At 42.4% G+C, this 20,868-nt stretch overlaps 1 protein-coding gene across 4 annotated transcripts in view; it reads right to left on the minus strand.

Moving 5' to 3' along the window:
- The window catches only part of KCNH5 (potassium voltage-gated channel subfamily H member 5), a 223,407-nt gene that overhangs the window by 187,428 nt on the left and 15,111 nt on the right, over positions 1-20,868 (minus strand). For 3 of the 4 annotated variants that reach the window (XM_039538887.1, XM_039538886.1, XM_039538890.1), the window contains exons 2-3: positions 11,049-11,172; positions 64-170 (exon numbers count right to left, since the gene is read on the minus strand). In XM_039538887.1, the coding sequence (XP_039394821.1) occupies positions 64-170; positions 11,049-11,071 (130 nt within the window). In that variant the 5' untranslated portion in view covers positions 11,072-11,172. Of the gene's footprint in view, positions 1-63; positions 171-4,488; positions 4,595-11,048; positions 11,173-20,868 lie in introns of all 4 variants that reach the window. The other variant, XM_039538889.1, reaches the window with a different exon arrangement.

A 20,868-nucleotide genomic window follows, 5' to 3' on the forward strand; every position in this document is an offset into this window, starting at 1 on the left:
CAATTATTCATTTAAAAAATTTTACTGTCAATTACCACCAGTTGCATACAATGTTATACATACTGTTTTTCTTGTACAGAAGAATTTCAAAGCAGTTTGACTCATAGTTGTCAAAAGTCTGTCTGACTTTTTCAATGGTCTTCTTATCCGTCAGTTCCCCATACATAAAACTGGAAAAGAAAAATCCATTTCTGTTTTTTTCCACACTCAAGTAACAACTTATAAACATTGGCTATGCTGTAATTGTCATCCACTGAAATGTAACTATGAGTTACACCTCATATCAACATTTATGGTATTCCAAGATTGCCATGAAACCTATAAAGCAAACAATCGTGGCTGCTTATTTATTGTAAGAAAGATTTATGTGCTGTCATTTTACGTTTTATATAAGTGACTTTCTAGGTATACATTCAAGGCTAGAATGTTAAAAAAAGAGCTGACAATATACAAAAGCAGATCCTATTACTACCACTGGGGCAACACGTAAAAATGCTACAATGACAAAATGATAAAGTGGAGAAGAAAACTCAACAAAAGCCATGCAGATTCTCAAATCCTCTTAGAACCCTTTAGACTTGTGAGGCAGAATGGAATCCACTACCAATAAGTCCTGATGATCCAAGCATCAGTTATGAGAACGTTGAGTTACCCAAAATTTGCTCCCATGCCCCAAATCCAAAATTCAGACAGGGACCAAGTTCCGTTCTCTAAAATTATCCAGAGGTACCCCAAGACATTCAGGTAATCAGAGTTTACTTATAAAGGTCTGATTCTGAATCAAGACAGGATTTCACCAAACAAGAAATAAAGGCTGCAATTCGCCTGCAAATAAAAGTTGTGCTGGATTGGGGAATTTAAGAGTATGAATTGTCCCACTGACGTCAAGTCAAGTTTGCATTTATCCCATGTGAGTGGGAAGGAAATCACTGGGACAACTCACACGCTTCACGTTAGAGTTGTGTCTAAGTGCCTTGCTGGATCAATTCCCGAGCTACCCTGTTCAACACTACACCTTTCAAATAGTGCATGCCCAACATCAATTATATAAGTGCCAGCACCTGTCATTCATATTGGCAGGGTGAATTTCAATGGAAGAGCATCCCTGGTTCAAATTCCCTGTGCTGATGTAAATGTGCAAAACTCCATTAAACTGCTCTGAAGTTTAGTTACATTATATTTACCTCACTTGCCTAATTTGTGGAATAAAATAGAACTCGATGAATTGCCTTTTTATTGCACAAGAAACCAAACTGCTAGACTATTACGCAACTCCTAAGAAATACGCAAATACATTTACTTATTTCATGTTATTCAATTAATTTTTGTATCACACTGTTTGGAAAAAGTACTAAAATGCATCTGTACATTCCTCCTCCTCCCCTCCACTAAGCGGCTATAAATGCAAACTTAAGGATGGTACGGGTATGCTGCTCAATGGAGAAGGTGAGCTGGGAATGGAGGATGATAGAAAGGCAGAGCTGCTCAATATCTACTTGGCTTCAGTCTTCTCACAAAAAATATCGTGTGACCAGATGACTAGTGAAGTTACTATAGATAATAAAGGGGAAGGGATGCAGATTGGAAAAAAGTAAAGAACACATCAGATCTTCTGACCAATTTGAATGGATTCAAATCAGCAGGGCCAGATGCTATGTACACAAGGGTACTAAAAGAATTAGCTGAAGAAATCTTGGAGCCACTGGCAATAATATTTACCAACTCAAGGATGACAAGAGAGGTCCCAGAAGACTGGAGAAAGGCTAACATAGCGTCCACCTTTGAAAAGGGGAAAAAGGAGGCACTGGGGAACTATAGAGCAGTCAGCCAAACCTCGATACCTAGTAAGATACTAGAGCAATGTATAAACATTCAATTTGCGAATACCTGGAGAATGAAGGGGTGATCATTAGCAGCCAGCATGGATTTACCAAGAACAAATCATGCCAAACCAGCTTGATTTCCTTCTTTGAGAAAGTAACTGATTTGTTGGATAGGAGGAATATGATGGACATAACATACCTGGACTTCAGCAAGGCTTTTGACACAGTCCCACATGACATTTGATAAGTAAGCTGGAGAAATGTGGGCTTGATGGAACTACCATTAAGTGAATACATAATTGGGGGGTGTCATAAACAGATAGTTAAGGGTTAAGGTCTCTTTTACCTGTAAAGGGTTAACAAGCTCAGTGGACCTGGCTAACACCTGACCAGAGGACCAATCAGGGGACAAGATACTTTCAAATCTCTGTGGAAGGAAGTCTTTGTTTGTGTTCTTTGTTTTGGGGGGTGTTCTCTCTTTGGAGCTAAGAGGGGCCAGACGTATATCCAGGCTCTCCAAGCTTCCTGAAATATTCTCTTCTATTCAGTATAGTGAGTATTAGAAAGGCGGATTCGTTTTTTGATTAATTTCTGTATTTGCAAATGTGTGTTGCTGGAACAATATTTTACCTCTTTGCTGTACCTGTACTTAAACTAGAGTCCCTCTAGTTTTTGTAAGCTGTACCCTGTACACTTTTATCCTGATTTTACAGAGATAGTTTTTTACTTTTTCTTTCTTTAATTAAAAGCTTTTCTTTTTAAGAACCTGTTTGATTTTTCCCTTGTTTGAGACCAGGGGATTAGTCTGACTCACCAGGGATAGGTGGGGGGAAGAGAGGAGGGGGGAAGGTGAATCCCTCTTTGTTTTAGATTCAAGGAGTTTGAATCATTGTGGAGTCTCTCAAGGCAACCCAGGGAGGGGAAAGGGGGAGAAATGGTTAAGTTTCCCTTGTGTTAAGATCCAAGGAGTTTGGATCTGTGTTCCCCAGGAAAGTTTTGGGGGAACAGAAAGTGTGCCAGACACTAATCTCTGGCTGGTGGCAGCATTACCAGATCTAAGCTAGGATTTAAGCTTAGAAGGATCCATGCAGGTCCCTACCTTTTGGACGCTAAAGTTAAAAGTGGGGAACAAACCTATGACAGGGGGTTCCCACAGGGATCTGTTCTGAGTCTGGTGTTGTTTAACACCTTTATTAATGACCTGGATGTAAGTATGGAGAGCATACCGATCAAGTTTGAGGATAACACAAAGCTAGTAGGGGTTGCCAATACTTTGGAAGATAGAGCTCACATTCAGAGGGATCTTGATAAATTGAAGAACTGGGCTATAGACAACAAAATGACATTCAGCAAAGACACATATAAGGTGCTACACTTCGGGAAGAAAAACCAAACACACAAATACAGAATGGTGGGGAAACTGACTTGGCAGCAGCACTGCTCAGAAGGATCTGGGAGTTGTGGTGGATCACAACCTCGACATGAGTCAGCAACGTGACGCTGTTGCAAATAAAGCAAATGCCATTTTAGGTTGCATTAACAGAGGCATAGCATGCGTGTCACGGGAGGTGATAGTACCACTCTACTCAGTGCTGGTTAGGCCTCAGCTGGAGTCCTGTGTCCAGTTTTGGGCACCAATGTATAGAAAGGATGTAGAGAAACTGGAAAGGATCCAGAGGCAAGAGCCAAAGATGATCAAAGGGATGGAATGCGAGTCATATGAGCAAAGGCTGAGGGAACTGGGTATGTTTAGTCTGGAAAAGAGGAGATGTGGGGGGGGGGGATATGATAGTGGTCTTCAGATACTTGAAAGGCTGCCATAAAAAAGACGGGAGAAAAGTTGTCCTCTTGTCTCAGAGGGCAGGACAAGAGGCAATGGGTTCAAACTACAGCATAGCAGGTTTAGATTAAATCTCAGGAAAAACCTCCTAACTCTAAGAACTGTAGGACAAAGGAACAGACTGCCTAAGCTTCTTCACTGGAGTTTTTCAAAAGGAGGCTGGTATAAATGGGCACGCTCCATTGACTTTACTTCTAAGGGTATGTCTACACTGCAGCTGGGAGCAGGGCCACCTGGGGGAAAAGGAGGGCGCAAGGAAAACTGATGCGTGGGATTGCAGCACCATTCAGGTTTGGCCCAGCCGCCACTCCGCAATGGAGGGGCCACCAGTCCAAACTGAGTGATGCTGCAAGCCCATGAGCCAGGTCACAACACCCGAAGCAGGGAGCTGGACCCAGCCCTGTAGGACTGGAGCCAGCACTGTGGGGTTGCAGGGGAGGCTCCTCTCCAATATTCCACCACTCCCCAGGTCCTCCTCTCAGGGACAATTTTTTTGGAAGGTGGGAGGGCCTCCGTTTCAGATTTTGCCCCAGGCTCCCAAACACCCGTGTGCTGACCTGACTGAGAAGTGTGATTCACAGCGTGGGTAGACAGACTCACGCTAGTCCAGCTTGAGCTACTGTGCTAAAAACAGCAGTGTGGGCATCGCAGCCCGAGCTTGGCCCACAGTGGCGGCCCAGGCAGGCTTGGACTCAGGTGGCTGGCCCGAGCTGCCAAACGTGCTGCCATGTCCGCACTGCTATTTTTAGCGCACCAGCTCAAACTGAGCTAGCCGGGAGTTACCTGGGTGGGAAATCACACCTTCCAGCTGCAGTAGAGACATACCCGAAAAGACTGAATTTCATAACAGAACATCTGAGCCCTCGTGGTTATTCTTCCCCAGGACCAAAAATAAATGAAGACTGTTCTATGCAGATCTACAATTAAAGAACTGCAAGAAAAAGGAAGATAGAATAAAAGCTGTCAAACACTTGGATGAACATACTTTTAATTGCCATTTTCTTTGTTCACAGGCATTTTGAGTTGGAATGGAAATCCACAACAGAAACCTCCATGAAAATTAAAAATAAAGGAGGAAATAAGGCTACCAGTGTCTCTACAGTTTAAAAGAAGTTTTTCTTTTATTGGTTGACAAACCATCAGAGCTTCAGTAAACTGAGATTTATTTTACACTTATGCTGCAAGAAACAACAAAATAAGAAGTTGTTAGTGACTTGACTGTGTTAGAGGGACTGTGAACTCCTTACTCCACTACTGGTAAGCAGTTTTTCAAACCAGTACAGTAGTTCTACTGGGTCAAGAGGATACTCACAGAGTAAGGTGCTACTCAGTGCGAGGCATGGGATCAGAATCTGGCCTGTAGATCAAAAACGTCCTATAATATTTGTGGGATACTAAAGGAAGTTATTCACAGCAAAACAAAGGCAGGCACTGATATAGTATATGTCATTACTAAGTCACCAGTGCAAATTATTAAGGAGATGCTACTGGACTTTTCTGTGATGACTGATGCCAGCAATCTGTTTTACCAAATCAGCAGAGTTCTACAAGATACCACTCAATAATGTCATCATTTTTCGAATTCACCACCAACCTAGAATCCAACTTCTATCAATACATGGCTGTCTTTCAGATAATTCCACAACATACTGCAGACAGAATATTTTCAAATGACCTGTTTTCTATTTATAATTTCAGCTGATAATGTTTTCTACATTTACATTTGAGGTGACAACAACTAAGGTTGGAATGTTTCATTTCTTTTTAATCTGTTCTCTTTAATGCACTGACAGGGCAAAATAAAAATATGACCCAGAGGTTTAGCATAATGTGTCATGCAACTGAATTTTCTGTTGTGTTGTTCCAGAGATTTAAAACAATTTTCCCCTTAGTACGAGACTACAGAAAAAAGATTCCGCTCAAGTGTTTATGTGGTTTATAAGTGCAGGAACAATCAATATTAATTAGAGGTATAATGACTAGCCGTATTCAGCATCTTGTACAGTGGGGATATTAGGTATTAAGGAGTAACTATCCAACCCTGCTGAATATGATCAATCAACTGTATGTTTACAAGAAAATCAGTTTATGACAGCAGTCAGTCTCTAAAGTTCAAATCTTACAATATTTTCCCATGTAAGGAAACATTTTAAGGTCTTGTGCTTCAATAACTAAACTTTTCAATTGACAGTTTTTAGTATCAGGTGCACAGGGAACTTACAAAGCAACTCTGCCATACAAGTTACATAAGAGCTCTGTTTATCACAGATTTAATTTAGTTTTGATTCTCTCCCCCTCCCCCTCTGTTTAAAAAAAAAACCAGGGGGACTCCCATCCCTACTCCTTTATCAAGCACATTGTCTTCCTCTGCCACCAGTTGTTGTCATTTATTACTTGTCAAGCGTCAACAGCACACTGTACAAGTCAAATATCAAGACCACCCCATGCTGGGGATCTTACAATCTACATGATGGACGTATCGCAGACACATAAGACTCACTGAGATAGTCGCAGAAAGGAGCAACTTTAGACAAAATGTTTCTCTTTCTTAAGCAGGTCAATTTGTATTTATCTTGTCTGTGTTCTTATCTCCCTCCCAAGCACCCCCCGAAACAGAAGAACCATTCAATACAGTGCAGCTCTGAGTGGGCACAGGACTCTTGTATTCCTAGTCAGTTTCAGACCGCTGCTGGTGGTGTCACCAGTAGTGCCCTGTTCGTGTTAATGGATAATACTGTGAGGTTCTGAAGGCTGGGTGAATGGCAAAGCATGGCAGGATCCTAAACCTAAACCTGTTTATCAAGGGGCATTAGATGAAAAGGGGCACGACAGCATTATGCTGGCCAATGCCACCTTGAAAAGGATTCACCCAAAATGAACAACGGCCACCAACTCGCGAATTAGAAGCTTCAAAAGTCTGCAAGTTAAAGCACAGCATCCTTTATAATAAACCTCAGTGGAAACTCCTGAGTCTCGTTCACAACAAGGCCTCTTTGTGCCACCCTGACAGTATAAGGGGCCTTTAGTGTAAATGAGAAACCATCTCAATGTCAAGTTTAATTATTCTTGAACACTGATGTCCATTCACTAGACATACAGGGGTGAAATCCTGGCCTTGCTGAAATCAATGGAAGTTTTGCCATTGACTTCAGCAGAGCCAGGATTTTACCCACAGATTTTTCATCCAAATTTAAACAGCAATAGATCAAACCAGGAGTGAATGTTTCCCTCACTCCCCTGAGATACTGAATTAGAATAGTGCAGCAATTTCCCTGATCATGCTGCCTGTAAACAACCGGTTCAATAAAGAGCTATGATCCCCTAATACTGTGTCCCTTTGCGTTCGGTTCCGCCAGGGCGCACAGACTCACTCAAAATGTTAAGGGAACCCAGGGAAGCTCAAGTTTAATCTGAAAACTGTAGGCCACACCTAGGCCTGAGCCAAGCCTGTGGAGACAGGCAAGGCAAAGAGAGGAATGGAGCAGCCCCCGGACAATGCCAAATGTACAATGCTTGGGGCACCTCTACTAACCAAGTGTTCAATGGGAGTGTGTTTTCATGAGTTCTTGCACAGAGGAATCAATGGCTACCAAGGACCATTGAAATTATATTTTGAGACTACTACTAACAATACCATATAATTTTCAGAAAGGTTTTCTAACAGCCTATTCTTTTAATTTACTCGGTAAGATCTAAATTTGCATGAGCACATATAAATACAAGAGAAATATTTCTCTAAGTGCAATTTAAGCTCCTAGAGCAACTGGAAGTAAAGAATGTTTGAATGTGCAATTGCAGCCTAAATATACTGAAACTGCAGCGGCCCCTCAGGCCATCCCAGTTGTAATTTCATTGGGACACAATATTCATCAACTCACAAGGTTCCACCTGCTGAAAAAATTGTGTCTCTGTGTGTGTGACAATGCTATTGTGTGCACAATTAAGCACACAATTTCTGGCGTGATATGTGCCAATCAAAAACATATTTATATCCCTGTAGCTCAAAGCTCTGGTTGCCCAATTCTCACCTCCATGCTGGGTACTCTGTACCACTCAGATGCTACAATGTGCCATAAAGCCAGTCGATCTAGCCAGATGGGAACTGCTATTGTATAGGAGGTATCCCCAAGTGGTGTAGAGCTAATGTCGAGGCTCCTGGTGTGAGGGCCATGACTGTGGGTGCGTCTCTGTACTCTAGCTATTCCCAGCTGCTGGAATAGCCACTTGGGGCTGCTGGCAGCCAGGCATAAATTTTAGAGCAGCCTCAGGTCTGCTCTAACTTGCACTGGGGGACAAACTGGCCCACCTTCAAACTGACAGCCACAATAGTGGAATAAAACTATCTTTGTCCTCCACCATACTCAGGACCTGCACCAAGCACAGCTAAACTGCACCCCAAGAATCAGAGCCTAGAGTCTGAAAAGTTTTACATTATGTATCTCTCTGTATCTGTATACATTTTTGTCCTGAAAAGCAATATAAATGTAGCACCATAGCACTCTGATCCCATAGCATCAGAAATCTGCTTTGCTTTAATCCAGCTAATGCTATGTTATATCTCAAATAATTCTATTTTGGACACACACGATGTAGCAATCAGTCTTAACACATGTAGACTGAGAACCCAATTTAGAAAATAAAATCTTATGTATCATGTTGATTAAAATTACACCATCTATCAAAAAAACCAGACATTTATTGGCTATCATCTTCACAATCCCTCTTCGATGTCATCTACTGTATTTCTCATCCTCAACACCACATGCTCAAGTGAGTAAACCCAAAAAGCCACAGTCCACCCAAAAACTGTTCTGTTTCATACAGCAGCACAACTTTTTATTAGAGAGTAGCTTCAAAACTGTTCCTGTCTGAAAAGGCATGCATTGGACATTAAACCTTTTGGATAACTTTTCGATCCCAGCCTCATACCCCATGTACCAGCAAAGATTGGAATTTCCGCTGAGGCGGCATTCTGAGCCCCTGGAGCATGTGGAAATCTCCACACTGCTCAGTGTAACTCAACCAGCTAAGGATCAGGCATAGAAAAGAGTCTGACCCAGTCTTTGAATGAAAAGGTGGTTGCTAAAATAGACAGACGGAAGTGAAGAGAAAAAAAATGGAGTCTATATTAGAAAGCAGCCCTGTCTACCCTACTAACCTCCTACTCAAGAACAACATAAGAGTGACCTGGTGAAGAGGGCCAACACAATGGAGGTATCTATACTGGAGCTGAAAGATGTAACTTCCAGCTCAAGTAGACATACTCACACAAGCTCAATCAGAGCTAAATAAGAATTTTAATCAAAGCGGTGCAAGCAGCTGCCCTGAATGCAATCCCATCCAAGATCCTAGGTACCTACTCGGGGTGGCTAGCCACTCCCACGCTCATGCCACCAGGACAACATTGCTATTTTTAGCATACTAGCTTCATCAGAGCTAGTGAGGGTATGTCCACTTGAGTTATACCTTCCAGCCCCAGTGCCAACATACCCAACGTCCATGGACCATTTTCATCATTGAAACAGGGCTTACAAGGGACTTAAATGGTGCACAGGCCTCATGCCGGCTCTCTCCATAGGGGTGAATTTAACCCCATATAAACTTTTACATCCTTAGAGAGAAAAGGTGGGAGACTGCTCCACATGTTATACCCATAACACATAAACATGCACAAAAACACTGCTAGGCAACAAACCTTTTGGCACCTTCACTATCTGAAGTATAATTCAGGGGGTATTTTTAATAGGAGAACTCATAAGTCCTCACGTTTCAAAGGTGTTTAAATAAAATTCTCTTATAGTTCTGTTCTGTACTTGTTATGGTTTTAATTCAGAGCTGTGGGAAAGAGGCTCAGCTGGCAGCAAGTAGCTTATATAGATGTGTCTCAGTACAAAGAAAACGTAGATGTGATCATGGGAGTGCAACAGGGCAATTCTATCAGTGCATCTGGGATGGCTGTGATGAGGTTATCTCCGTCAGCCCCCATGAGTTTGTAAACTTGCTTGCTATTGCCTGTATTCAATATGGCATGGTAACATCACAAGCTTGTTTCTATACCATTGTCTGCTACAGGAAGCCTGAATACTTTCAGGAATCTTGGATTCCAAAGGTTTCCCCTCCTCCTCAATAGAGGAAAGCAGAGCAGGCTACGTTTTCCCATTAGCAATGTGCTTGTTGCCTCTTGGTGAAAATGGAATGGTAGTTAACGTACCGCACGTATAGAGTCAGATTTGCTCCCTGGGTTGCTTCAGTTACCAGCAGTCTAACCAGGTGTAGGCCCCGGGCAGCGGACGCTCTGCCAGGATTGGTGGTGCACATGCTTTATGGGGCTTGGAGTTGGCTAACCCAGTCCACAGAAAGCATCTCCGAGGGATTCAGAGCTCTCCCAGAGCATCTCCCAGGCACTCAGTTGAGGAGGCTAGGATGGATGTCCGGCCATAAATTAAAATTGTCCTCTCCTGGCAGACCACCAGACAAGGGGTGACAGTACGTCCACCTGCTCCTAGGGGTAACTGCCCCGATGGTGACAGAAAGTGCAGTTTGCACCTCCGTGTGCTCATGGGGGTAGGCCTCTTGTGAGTCAGTTAGAGCGAAACTAGTAAAAATCTTCCACTTGTATGGACTAAAACCCAGTTTTTAAACATCCTACCATGTCTGCACGTCTCTTTCAAATTCATTACAGGGCCCAACTGTGACCTCACTGATACTGGTGTAAATCAGGAGCAATTCCAAGGCAAAGGAGAACCTAGCCCAGAGTCTCTAAAATTTTCCTTTTCCACTGAAGATTTTTCTTCATTCCTGCACTGCTCAGAACGTTTATACCATCAACAGCTGTTACAAGGCAAGTCACAAATTCCTGAACTCAGGAACCGGAAGCTAATTAAAGGAAGAACTAGCTTGTTTTCAAAACATGGATGGCAGAAAATATATTCATTGGTAAATGTTATAAAGTAAAAACAAATCTATATCATCATCAGAAATATTCTCTTTTCATTCATTCATTTCAATCCTACAACATGCTTAGCAGTCTGGCCCTGATCCAGCAAAAGCACAAAAGCATGTACTAAACTTTCAGCACTCAATTAGTTCCATTGACTTCAGTGGATCTACTGACGTCAATGGAACTACTCATGCGTACAGTTAACCACGCATTTAAGTGCTTTGCTGGATCAGAGACAAGGTGCTCAGCACTGTGCAGTATCCAACCTTTATAGTTATAAACTCTATTGATTGCATTGGTACCTTAAATAGTTTACTGGTAATTTTGCGACTTTTAACAGATCATTTTTAAATTAAGGCTTTCAAGATCATTTAAACATTTTAGCAGAGTACTAATTTTCACTCAATATAAATAATTAGTTTGTAAATATACCGAGGCTACATACCTGCAAGTGCTACTCTTCTGCATGACGTCAGCTCGATGATATCCAGAGAGTTTACAAAAACCGTCATTACTATAAACTACGGGCCAGTCCACAATCTGGGCATTTCCCAGTAAAAAACTTGACTCTAAAAAGAAAAAAAAAAAGAGAGAGGAAGATTTGTAGTTAACCACCATGTAAGGTTAAATAATCCTTGTGTTAAAACCAATTGCAGACATATTCATATTGATAATATCTATTGGATATGAGTTTAACAGATAACCGAACAAATTAAAGGCTCTAAAAAAAAAGGATATGGCATTATAAAATGAAAAGTTACACTTGGTTGGACAGATTTTGTTTCTAGTAATGTTTGACACTTCTTTCACCTAAAAGTACTAAAACAAGCACCAGCTCTTAAACAATTCATACAGTACGTTCTAAGAATCATCTATTATCAACTTCTGATGAGGATATTGTGCCTTGATATCAACCTTGAACTAACATTATAAATTGTTTATTTCTGTGTTAAATGGTCAGTGTGCCTAGCATTGATGACAGGCATGTTGCATAATAAGACAAATAAAATACTGTGCTTTTCATAGTTCCCAAAGTGTTTCATACAATTATTCAGAGGCAGCCACCTCTGGGGTGGAGGACAGCAGCTAACATGCAGAAAGAAATTTGCACAGCTATGCACTGTGCTATATCACGCCTATAATGGCAGATAATAGATAAGCTAAATGGAACTTAATATAGTGATGGGAAGCAAGGAAAGTAAAAAGTTCAAGGCTGAGATTAGAAAAGAAAACAACATTGTAGATACAGACTGGAAATGTCTATTTTATGACATAAAAGGAGGTGTTGGCTCTGGTTAATTCTACCAGCCTATATCAGTTCCTGTAAATATGCTAATATTTGCAGTGAGTATTTTCAGGAGGCTGACCCCATGTTTAAATATTGCTTCAATCATCTGTTCTTTTAGTCAGTGCCTACAGCTCAGATACATGAATTAGCACAAACATATTAGGAGCTAGTCCTAAAATAGTCTGATTCACCAGTTTGGAACGTCGTTCCTCCAAAGCTGCTTTTAGCAAGGTGTTTTTGAAGCAGGAAGCAGGGCTGGCTCTAGGTTTTTTGCTGCCCCAAGAAAAAAAATTTGGCTGCCCCCCATCCCAGCCCTGGGCTCCCCCCCCCCACACCCCTACTACCACAGCCCTGGGCTCCCCCCCACCCACACCCCTGCCGCCCCAGCGCTGGGCTTCCCCCTGTCCCCCCCACCAATGCCCTCCCCCCATCCCCCCCACCAGTGCCCCCCACACACACCTCCTGCCGCCCCAGCCCTGGGCTCTCCCCCCACACACACCTACACCCTCCTTCCGCCGCAGCCCTGGGTCACTGGTAACTTGCTCCCAGGGCAGGTCATTCAGCAGGAATTTTAGATGTGCACAGAACACAGACAGGATTGGTTCCCATGTGGTTACAGAACTGCAGTAAAGTGGAACAATTTTCAACTTGTTTGATTGGAGGATATGCATATTATAAGACCGTCCTACATAAATGAGAAAAAGTTGAGGTGCCTTTATTATTCTTTTGTTCCACTCTTTCTTTCTATGGGGAATTTACCAGTGCAATATCACTGTCTTCCTTTTAAACAAACAAAAAAAAGGCAATGGCTTTTGAAAACAGCAATTCCAGTCCTAATAACCACTGAGAAGCATTTCTTTCTCAATTTTATCCTACTTTTTCTACAGCAAGTTACAGTGGATCAGTATATTTGATTTGGGAGAAATGAAGTAACAGCTGCCCAAACTGAGCTTGAGCACTCCTGAATTTTGAGGTGTTCAAATCTGGAAGGCAGGTGCTGGGTGCGTGCGGGGGGGGGGGCTGTGGGCTCCGCGGGAGAGCACGGCAGCATGTATGCAGCAGCGTGTCTGGTGCTGCGTGGAGCCAGACATGCTGGTCTGAGTGGCACGGTAAGTGGGCTGGGGGGTTGGAGAAGGGGTAGGGGGTTCGGGGGGGCAGTCAAAGGACAGGGAGGGTTAGATGGGTCGGGGGGGCAGTCAGGGGACAGGCAGCAGTTGGATAGGCATGGGAGTCCCAGGGGTTTGTCAGGGGACAGGTAGCGGGGTCTCAGGAGGGGGCAGTTGGGGACAAGGAAAAGGGAGGCTTAGTTAGGGGCAGGGGTCCCAGGAGGGGGTGATCAGGGGACAGGGAGCAGGGGGGTTGGATGGGTTGGGGTTTCTGTGGGGGGCAGTCGGAGGGAGTGGATGGTGGGGCTTCCCTCCCCCTGGAGTGTCCTGTGTTTTGAATGTTAAAATACGGTATCCCTACCACTCTCCACTCACAGCACGCTGCCGCATGAGGTCCCCCTCCTTCCTTTCCAGTTGCTAGTGGCCAAGGGAATGCTGGGAAATGTAGGTCTTTCCCTGCTCCAGGGCTGGCTCTAACCAAGGAACTACAGCTCCCAGAGCCCCCTGTTGGTTCTGCCACCCCTGCAAATGGGCTGCCCCAAGCAGGTGCTTGCTTTGCTGGTGCCTAGAGCCGCCCCATTTTCTTCAGCTGTACTGCCACAGTGTTTTTTGCTCATCAACAATGCAAACATTTCTACTATTGTTCCTGTAACAATGTTCTCCCTATAGTCTAAAATAGAGGTTCTCCATTTATGATCCAGGGTCATCTTTGAGCATTGTGTAAATGTGTTTTTATGGCGGCTATGGAGCTATTCAGTAACTTTCACCACTAGAGTGGTGCAAAAACGCTAATGAAATGTAGCCATTAAAAGTTTCTAACAAACTCAGTGATGATACAGGTATCTTCCTCTCAGCACAGGTATTGTCCAAAAAAGATCTAAAGGAGAATTTTTAGCCGCTGTCGTTACAATAGTGAAAGGATAATTATGCCTACTGCTTTTGTTTATGGCTATATTTACCTTATTTTCATACCAAAGAGCGATTTGTGTTTTTATAGGTTCTACACTGCATTCTTTCCTACGGTTTAGAGGCTTGAATGTAGAGTATATAATCCAAGTAATATTCTATCCAACATGGTAAGTATATTGGAAAATTTTTGAGTTTCTATATCGATCTCTCTCATATATTTTACAAACTTGAATTTTGAAAAAAAAATCTGAAGATCAATATTTTTCCTTGTGAAAATCTAATAAAGACAGAATGATGTAAGGATAGAGCTTTGGGTTTCATGAACTTCAATCTTTTTAGATTCGTATAATTAGTCTGAGTTCACCCAAAAATCTTTTTTATCCGAAGAGGGAGTCAATATTTTTTAAACTTGTTTTTCTACCTAAAGGGAAGCAAGCGGCCAGGTCCATGACTGGAGCTTCTGTGCATACCACAAAACAAATACATACATAATATCGGATGACAATGGAAGCTTTGCCATTGACTTCAATAGAGCTAAGATTTCACCCACTGTACTGATACTCCAGGTATTTTTTCCTCTTCCCTCTACTTTCTAAAGAGTGTATCCCTGTTTGTTACCCTCTCTGCACCATTTCCCCATTACTGTCTAACTGGACTTTCTATTCTTTCTCTGTCTCACACACACACTGTCTAAGCAGAACACTAGTCCAGTAATGTTTGGGTGTGAATTCAACTGTTGAACCCAGGACATTTAGGTGGGTGTAACAAGTGTGTGCATCACTAATTGCTGGGGCTGTAAAAAGAGATTAAAGAACTGCATGGTGAGGACAAAAAACAAAAAAAAAAAAAACACAACCATCCCAGAACTGTGACGAGCGAGTGTAAAAGAGATGTTCACGCTTAGGAGACGTAACCAGAGTTCTTTTCTGCGCCACTGTTTTATTTTGGCAGCCGTACTGCAGCACTAACAGAACCTTATCCATTAGTAACACCCGCCGCCATTTCCAATTCTGAATATGACTGCTCCCATGGGACAGTTTTTAATTTTATCCAATATACCTGCATATCAGCCAAACCCTCTTCCCCATTAGAACTGCTGAATGGTCTTCACAACATTCACCCCAATTAACTCCTCTCAAGTGGGCACAGTTCAGAGTTGGTGCAGGACTTAAACGTTCCCATGTGAGGAAAATCCTACTTGGGAGAGACTGTGTGAATCTACAAGTATTACATGAGTGTTGAATCAAAAACAGGATTGATTTTGCGCACACACACAAAAATATTCATTTTCTATAACTATCTTCCCTAAGATGTTCTAGACACTTACAAGTAAGAAACACCTTATATGAAAACAGGAGTGTCCTCCATTCACCAGAAGAAAACTGACTGACATTTCTATTGTATCCATCTTTCAGCAGAATAAGATATCCAAATATAAAATCATTTAGGGATATCATGTGGATTTGTGACACTCCCTGGAGGACCTGAGATTCATAAACCAATAAACAGATTACATAGATATGTAGTCTTATCATCTGTGACAGAGATAATCTTGATCCTATATTCCTGTTATGTAACTGTTTCAGAACACAATGTACACAGCAGAAGAGGCATGTCCCAGCCAAGAGCAGACATATGGCAAACCTGATATTAAACTTTTGGACTTTTACAGCATCTTACATCCGAGGATTGCAGAGTGCTCAGAAAGCATTAAATTAACAAAGCCTGACCAAACCCACAGGAGATAGGAAAGCAGCACTGAGTTTGGGTTATTGTTTTGTTTTTGCTTTATTGATTTTTCATTAAAAACACAAAAAATTTTTAAAAATGCAAAAAATTAGCAAGAGGCTAAATTTAGTACAATCATCATTGTAACAAGCATCAGGCCAAAGACAGACAAATATACAAGTCTCTTGCTTTGTGTATATAGCATCTTCTCTTTCAAACTTTGACAAAGGAAAGAGCCCATAGATATACCAATGCAATCTGAAAAATGCTGATTTAGTAATGACATCCTGCCTGACTCTTCTTATATCATAACCACATTAATGCATATGTATAACACCAACCTGTCTTTTCCCCCCATTTGATTGCTGATAGAGTTATTTTCTCCATCAAAGCTGCGTTTGACAATTTTTACATTACCTCTGCAGTTTTGAACAAAACCCTAAACAGGTTTTTTTTGTTAGACATCAGAGTTTCCACAAATAAAGCAGGGTTAGCCACCCCTAGTCAGTGCTGGAGACAACGCCAATCATCAGCTAACCTGTCCCATATAATTTTTTTTCTTGACACAAATTCTAAAAATACCATCAGGGCCTGTGCACAGGTCTTTCAACAGTTCTGAATACAAAGATGGGACCCTCTCCAAGCATCTGTAAATTAACTGAGTCTTTCTGCAAACAGCAGGAAAAGGGCACCAACATGTCTTCTAGTATCAAGAGATGAAGTACTCAGGACACAGAAATATAACACACCTCCGCTTTATTCAGAGAGTAGTATTAATGAATTATGCACTGGTGAAGAACCCAAGGCACAGATCTGAGTGACCTGCACAAGGTCACACCCCAAAACTCTGGCAGCGATTGCACCCAGGAGTCCTTACTTGTCTTAACCCTCTGTTTTAACTGCTAGTACACCTCTACCCCGATATAACGCGACCCGATATAACACAAATTCAGATATAACACGGTAAAGCAGTGCTCCGGGGGGATGGGGCTGCGCACTCTGGCAGATCAAAGCAAGTTCGATGTAACGCAGTTTTACCCGTAACGCGGTAAGATTTTTTGGCTCCCAAGGACAGCGTTATATCGAGGCAGAGGTGTATATTCTGAAATGTTTCGAATTTTTGCACCCCGCTTTTTTTCATTTAGAATCTAACCTCTTGGTAACAACAGACATAACTGAACAGAGGGTATAGCACAGCAGTTTATGGGGGTTCTGCCGGGTTTGAGATGTGACAGCTTTGGATCACATTGTTGGAGATATCTAATGGTGGACGAACATTTAGGTTTCTGCAGTGACTATGAGCAAGGTTTGGTCCCAACAGCCAGTCTGGGACTAAAGTTACCTATTTGCTGAGGCAGATTAAGGTTTCCTGGGGCCCTAGACCAGAGCAAGTGGGGAGCCCTCCCCCCCCCCCGCCTCTTCTGCCTGCGGCTTGCCCCTGTTCTGCTCCTTCTGCCTGCAGCCACACCCCTTTCTGTCCCTTCCCTGGGGGCAGGGCCCATCTCTGTTCCACCCAGGGTCCTCCCCATTCCACCCCCCCACCCCTTTCTGCCCCACCCCCCTTGCAGCCCCAAGACCAGAGAAGCTCTGTCCCTGCACCAGGGGGTCCACCGCAGGGGTCCAGATGCTGGGGCTTCCCCCACTTCCCACATTTCTGGGCACTGAGGCTTCTCCTGCCTTGCCCACCCAGAGCTTCTTCCAAAGAGCAGGGTCGCGCACAGGGGCTTCCCCTGCCACCCCATGGCTTCTGTCAGGGACGGGTGGGGGACACTGGGGTTTCCCCGTCCCGCGGCTTCTGCTGGGATTGGGGCTGCTGGGGGGGGGGGTCTTCCCCTGCCCCATCTGCCCGGTGCTGTTGCTGTTGGGGAAGGGGGTTGGGGCATGAGGGCTTCCCCAACCCGGCGCTGCTGCCACGGAGCAGGGTCAAGACATGGGGGCTTCCCTCGCCCTGCCCACCTGGGGTCTGGGGCTCTGGGTTACAGTGCCTGGCAGCAGATTTTTTCCAGGACACCACAGTTGGCTGGGGCCCCTGGGCCCGGGCTCCGTCAGCCCAGTGGCTAATCTGCCACTGCCTATTTGGCCTAGTTACCAAAATATACAACCTACCTACCTACGGAATTTCTAGACCATCCATCGTTCCCAAGATTAAGATTTACACAGAATTGACCAGAGTGGATTCTGCTCTCCATCTCCCTTAATCTCTTGCTGGTTACACTTGCTGGAGAGTTAGCTTTGTTTGTTTCTTTTTCATGTTCAGTACTTGCAGGACAGCTTTGGTCAAAACTAGTACTGTGGTGTGCTTCATGTTCAAAATACAGTCAACTTTGGGTTCATTCTAATCTCCTCTGACAGGCTGCTCCATATAGCCAAGGGCCATTGAGCACTGTGGCTACAATGTTGTCCAAGAAGAATTTCCCAGGATGCTGGCAATGGAAGAAGGCATTTTTTGCCTCTGCTAACATTTGGTTAGTGATAAAACTCCAGACTACTTTGATAAGCAGAGTGAGAGCAGTATTCTGGCTACCTCCTTAGGCAATTTTCCTCTTTCTACCAGTGCCCCTGTGTCAGCTCCAATGGACTTAGAGCCCAGGGATTAAAAGGTTTCGACTGTACACACACATCAATGCACCAGAAGTTTAGTGGGGCATTCAATCCCCACTTGGTACAAACTATGTTCTTAGATTAATTTATATTTAGTTTAGTTCTGTAGAATTTGGGGAATTTTAATTTTAGTGTTACTTAGGTTTCTTTGTGTTGGTTTTAATTAAATGAATCAATAACATTAGCAAATGCTATGAACTAATACATACATATATAATTAGAATGACAAGAGCCCTACAATAAAGGAATAAAGAAAAGAAAAAATACAGAAACACTTACTTACATCTATCTTTGTATTTGCATCACTAATATTTTATACAGGTTATATTTACCAAAAAAAAATTAAAAGCAGAATTTAACCCTATAACTTTCCTGTACATATGCCGCAAACTACTAAAACAATTCCTTGCACAGCATGAGGTTACTCACATGAGCTAAGATAACAGGATCAGGACCACAGTGTGTAGTCAGCCTGTGGAATTCATTGCCACAGGAGAGGCAAGCTGTCCAGTACACACTAGCTTTTAAAAGAACTGGATTATTTTATGAGCAATAAAAGTGATCTGAAGTTCTGGATGGTAGGGTACAAGTAAACAAATCCTTGATAAAATATGGGTAATTTCAACTCATGTAAACTAAGTGCTGTGCTGCATGGTATGGCCCAGAAAGGAATATATTTCCCTTCCACGTACAGCAATGCACAACTTGCCAGGCACATTACAGAGGAGGTGGAAAAGTGGGGAACACTGCATCTGGACCATTCAATATTGGCCATTGCTGAACACTAGATACTAGATGTGATAGACTCTGATCCAACACAGGAATGTAGGAGCCGAGAATTTCCCAGTTAGCTAACTGGCAATAAATCATTATTTGAAAAGATTCACATGCAGCTAACTTTAAAACTTCCACAGTTATTAAGTTAAAATATCTATTAGTGTATTCCCTCTGGCTTGAATTTAATTGATGTGCTGAAAATGCACTTTCATTTTACATCTCCTTTGAGAAAAGTCCATTTTTATGATGTCTAAGCTTGTCTGATGGCACTGGGTCCACCAGGCATTTTTCCCACCCTCATCTTGTTAGTGTGCTGCAGAATGCCTGAAGAAAAGTTCTGTAGGATGTATATATTCCTTTACTAGATATTTCTAAAACATTGATGACTATAGGAGAACAGGAATGCAGGTCTCAGGCATCGGACATGCCTGCCTCAGAAAGAGTTCCTATCATCTCAGAAGAGTCAGCAGCCCTTTTAATGAGCTAACATTACTCTCATCTTTACAAACTTTAATACAGACGGAAAGCAACTGTACTACTGAATGTTAGCAAATATTCCACCTTTTGCTAGCACCGCTTCTTGTAAAAATCAAATATATTTTAAGTTTCTCATACTTCTATTTTGCAGATAAGCTCCTTCATATAAAAAGGTAGGAGAATATGTAGTACAGCACCAAACCTTTAATATTATCTACACAATCTCACAATAGCTAATGTTCAGCTTTGTTCTAAACCTGGGAACCTTGTTTTTAAAAAATGAGCACAATGTTCAAGTAATTTTTTTTTAACAACAAAATGCCAAAAGCGGTGTAAAGATACACGTTACATAATGATGGAAAAGCAAGAACAGCTAAATCACTCTAGGAGAAGATGTGTTTAACCAAGTGAAGAACATCATGTCTGCTCATCTTGTCTTAGAAATATTCAAATACAATTTGTAAAAATCACCATTTCATATTTACATCTCCTCCCAGGAGAATATGCAACTAATCTTTTAAGGAACCAAACAACTATGTCGGAAGGAGGAGATATGCAAAATCAAAGACTCAGTAACACAACCAGAAATAAAAAATAGAAAAAAATAAGAAAAGAAAACACACATCTTCCCATCTGAATAGATTTATTATCCAAATCAATTTTACAAGCTCGGCACTTCCAACCCAAACAGAGCACAGCCAGGAACTGACAGGCTGTGTGAAAATGCCTGGAATTCTGTTTCAACTTTGGCTTGCTTCTTAACTCTCTTAAGAGAATCCCAAACCACTTACGTGACTGTCAATCAACTGTCCCAATAACTAAACCAATATCAGCATAGCCCTGCAATCTGCACACCTCCTCTTGGAAAACTCATGAGACTCTGTACAAAATAAAAACCTTTCAGATGCCCCTCCCTTATATTTTATTTCCTTTTAGCCAATCTAATTAAGCCCTGACACAGACAAATAAGGATATTCTATTGAATTTAGTCAATGGATCCAGCTACACACTCATGGCATGGCACACGACCAGACAGAATACAATAGAAAATCCTGATCCTGCAAGCTGACCTGCATGGGCAGAGCCCCACTAAAGTCCAGGGGGCTCTGTGCAGGTGCATCAGTCTTTCCAGGTGGAACAGTTTGCAGAATCAGGAGGTCAAGCTTGGGCATGGTGCTGTAGATGAGCCATTACATTGATACCACAAACCTCCTCATGACATTCTTAATCTGTACTGTAAAGGCCATTCTACATTTTCTAATACAGTGGGGTTTTCCCCTTGTGCCTTTTAAATATGTAGAATCATGTCAGTCTTTTCAAATTCATCCAAACCTAACTCCTGAGATCTGTTTGACAGATTCATCACAGAACAATTTCCT

Source organism: Mauremys reevesii, linkage group 4, assembly GCF_016161935.1.
Source record: "Mauremys reevesii isolate NIE-2019 linkage group 4, ASM1616193v1, whole genome shotgun sequence".
Taxonomy (NCBI): Eukaryota; Metazoa; Chordata; order Testudines; family Geoemydidae; genus Mauremys; species Mauremys reevesii.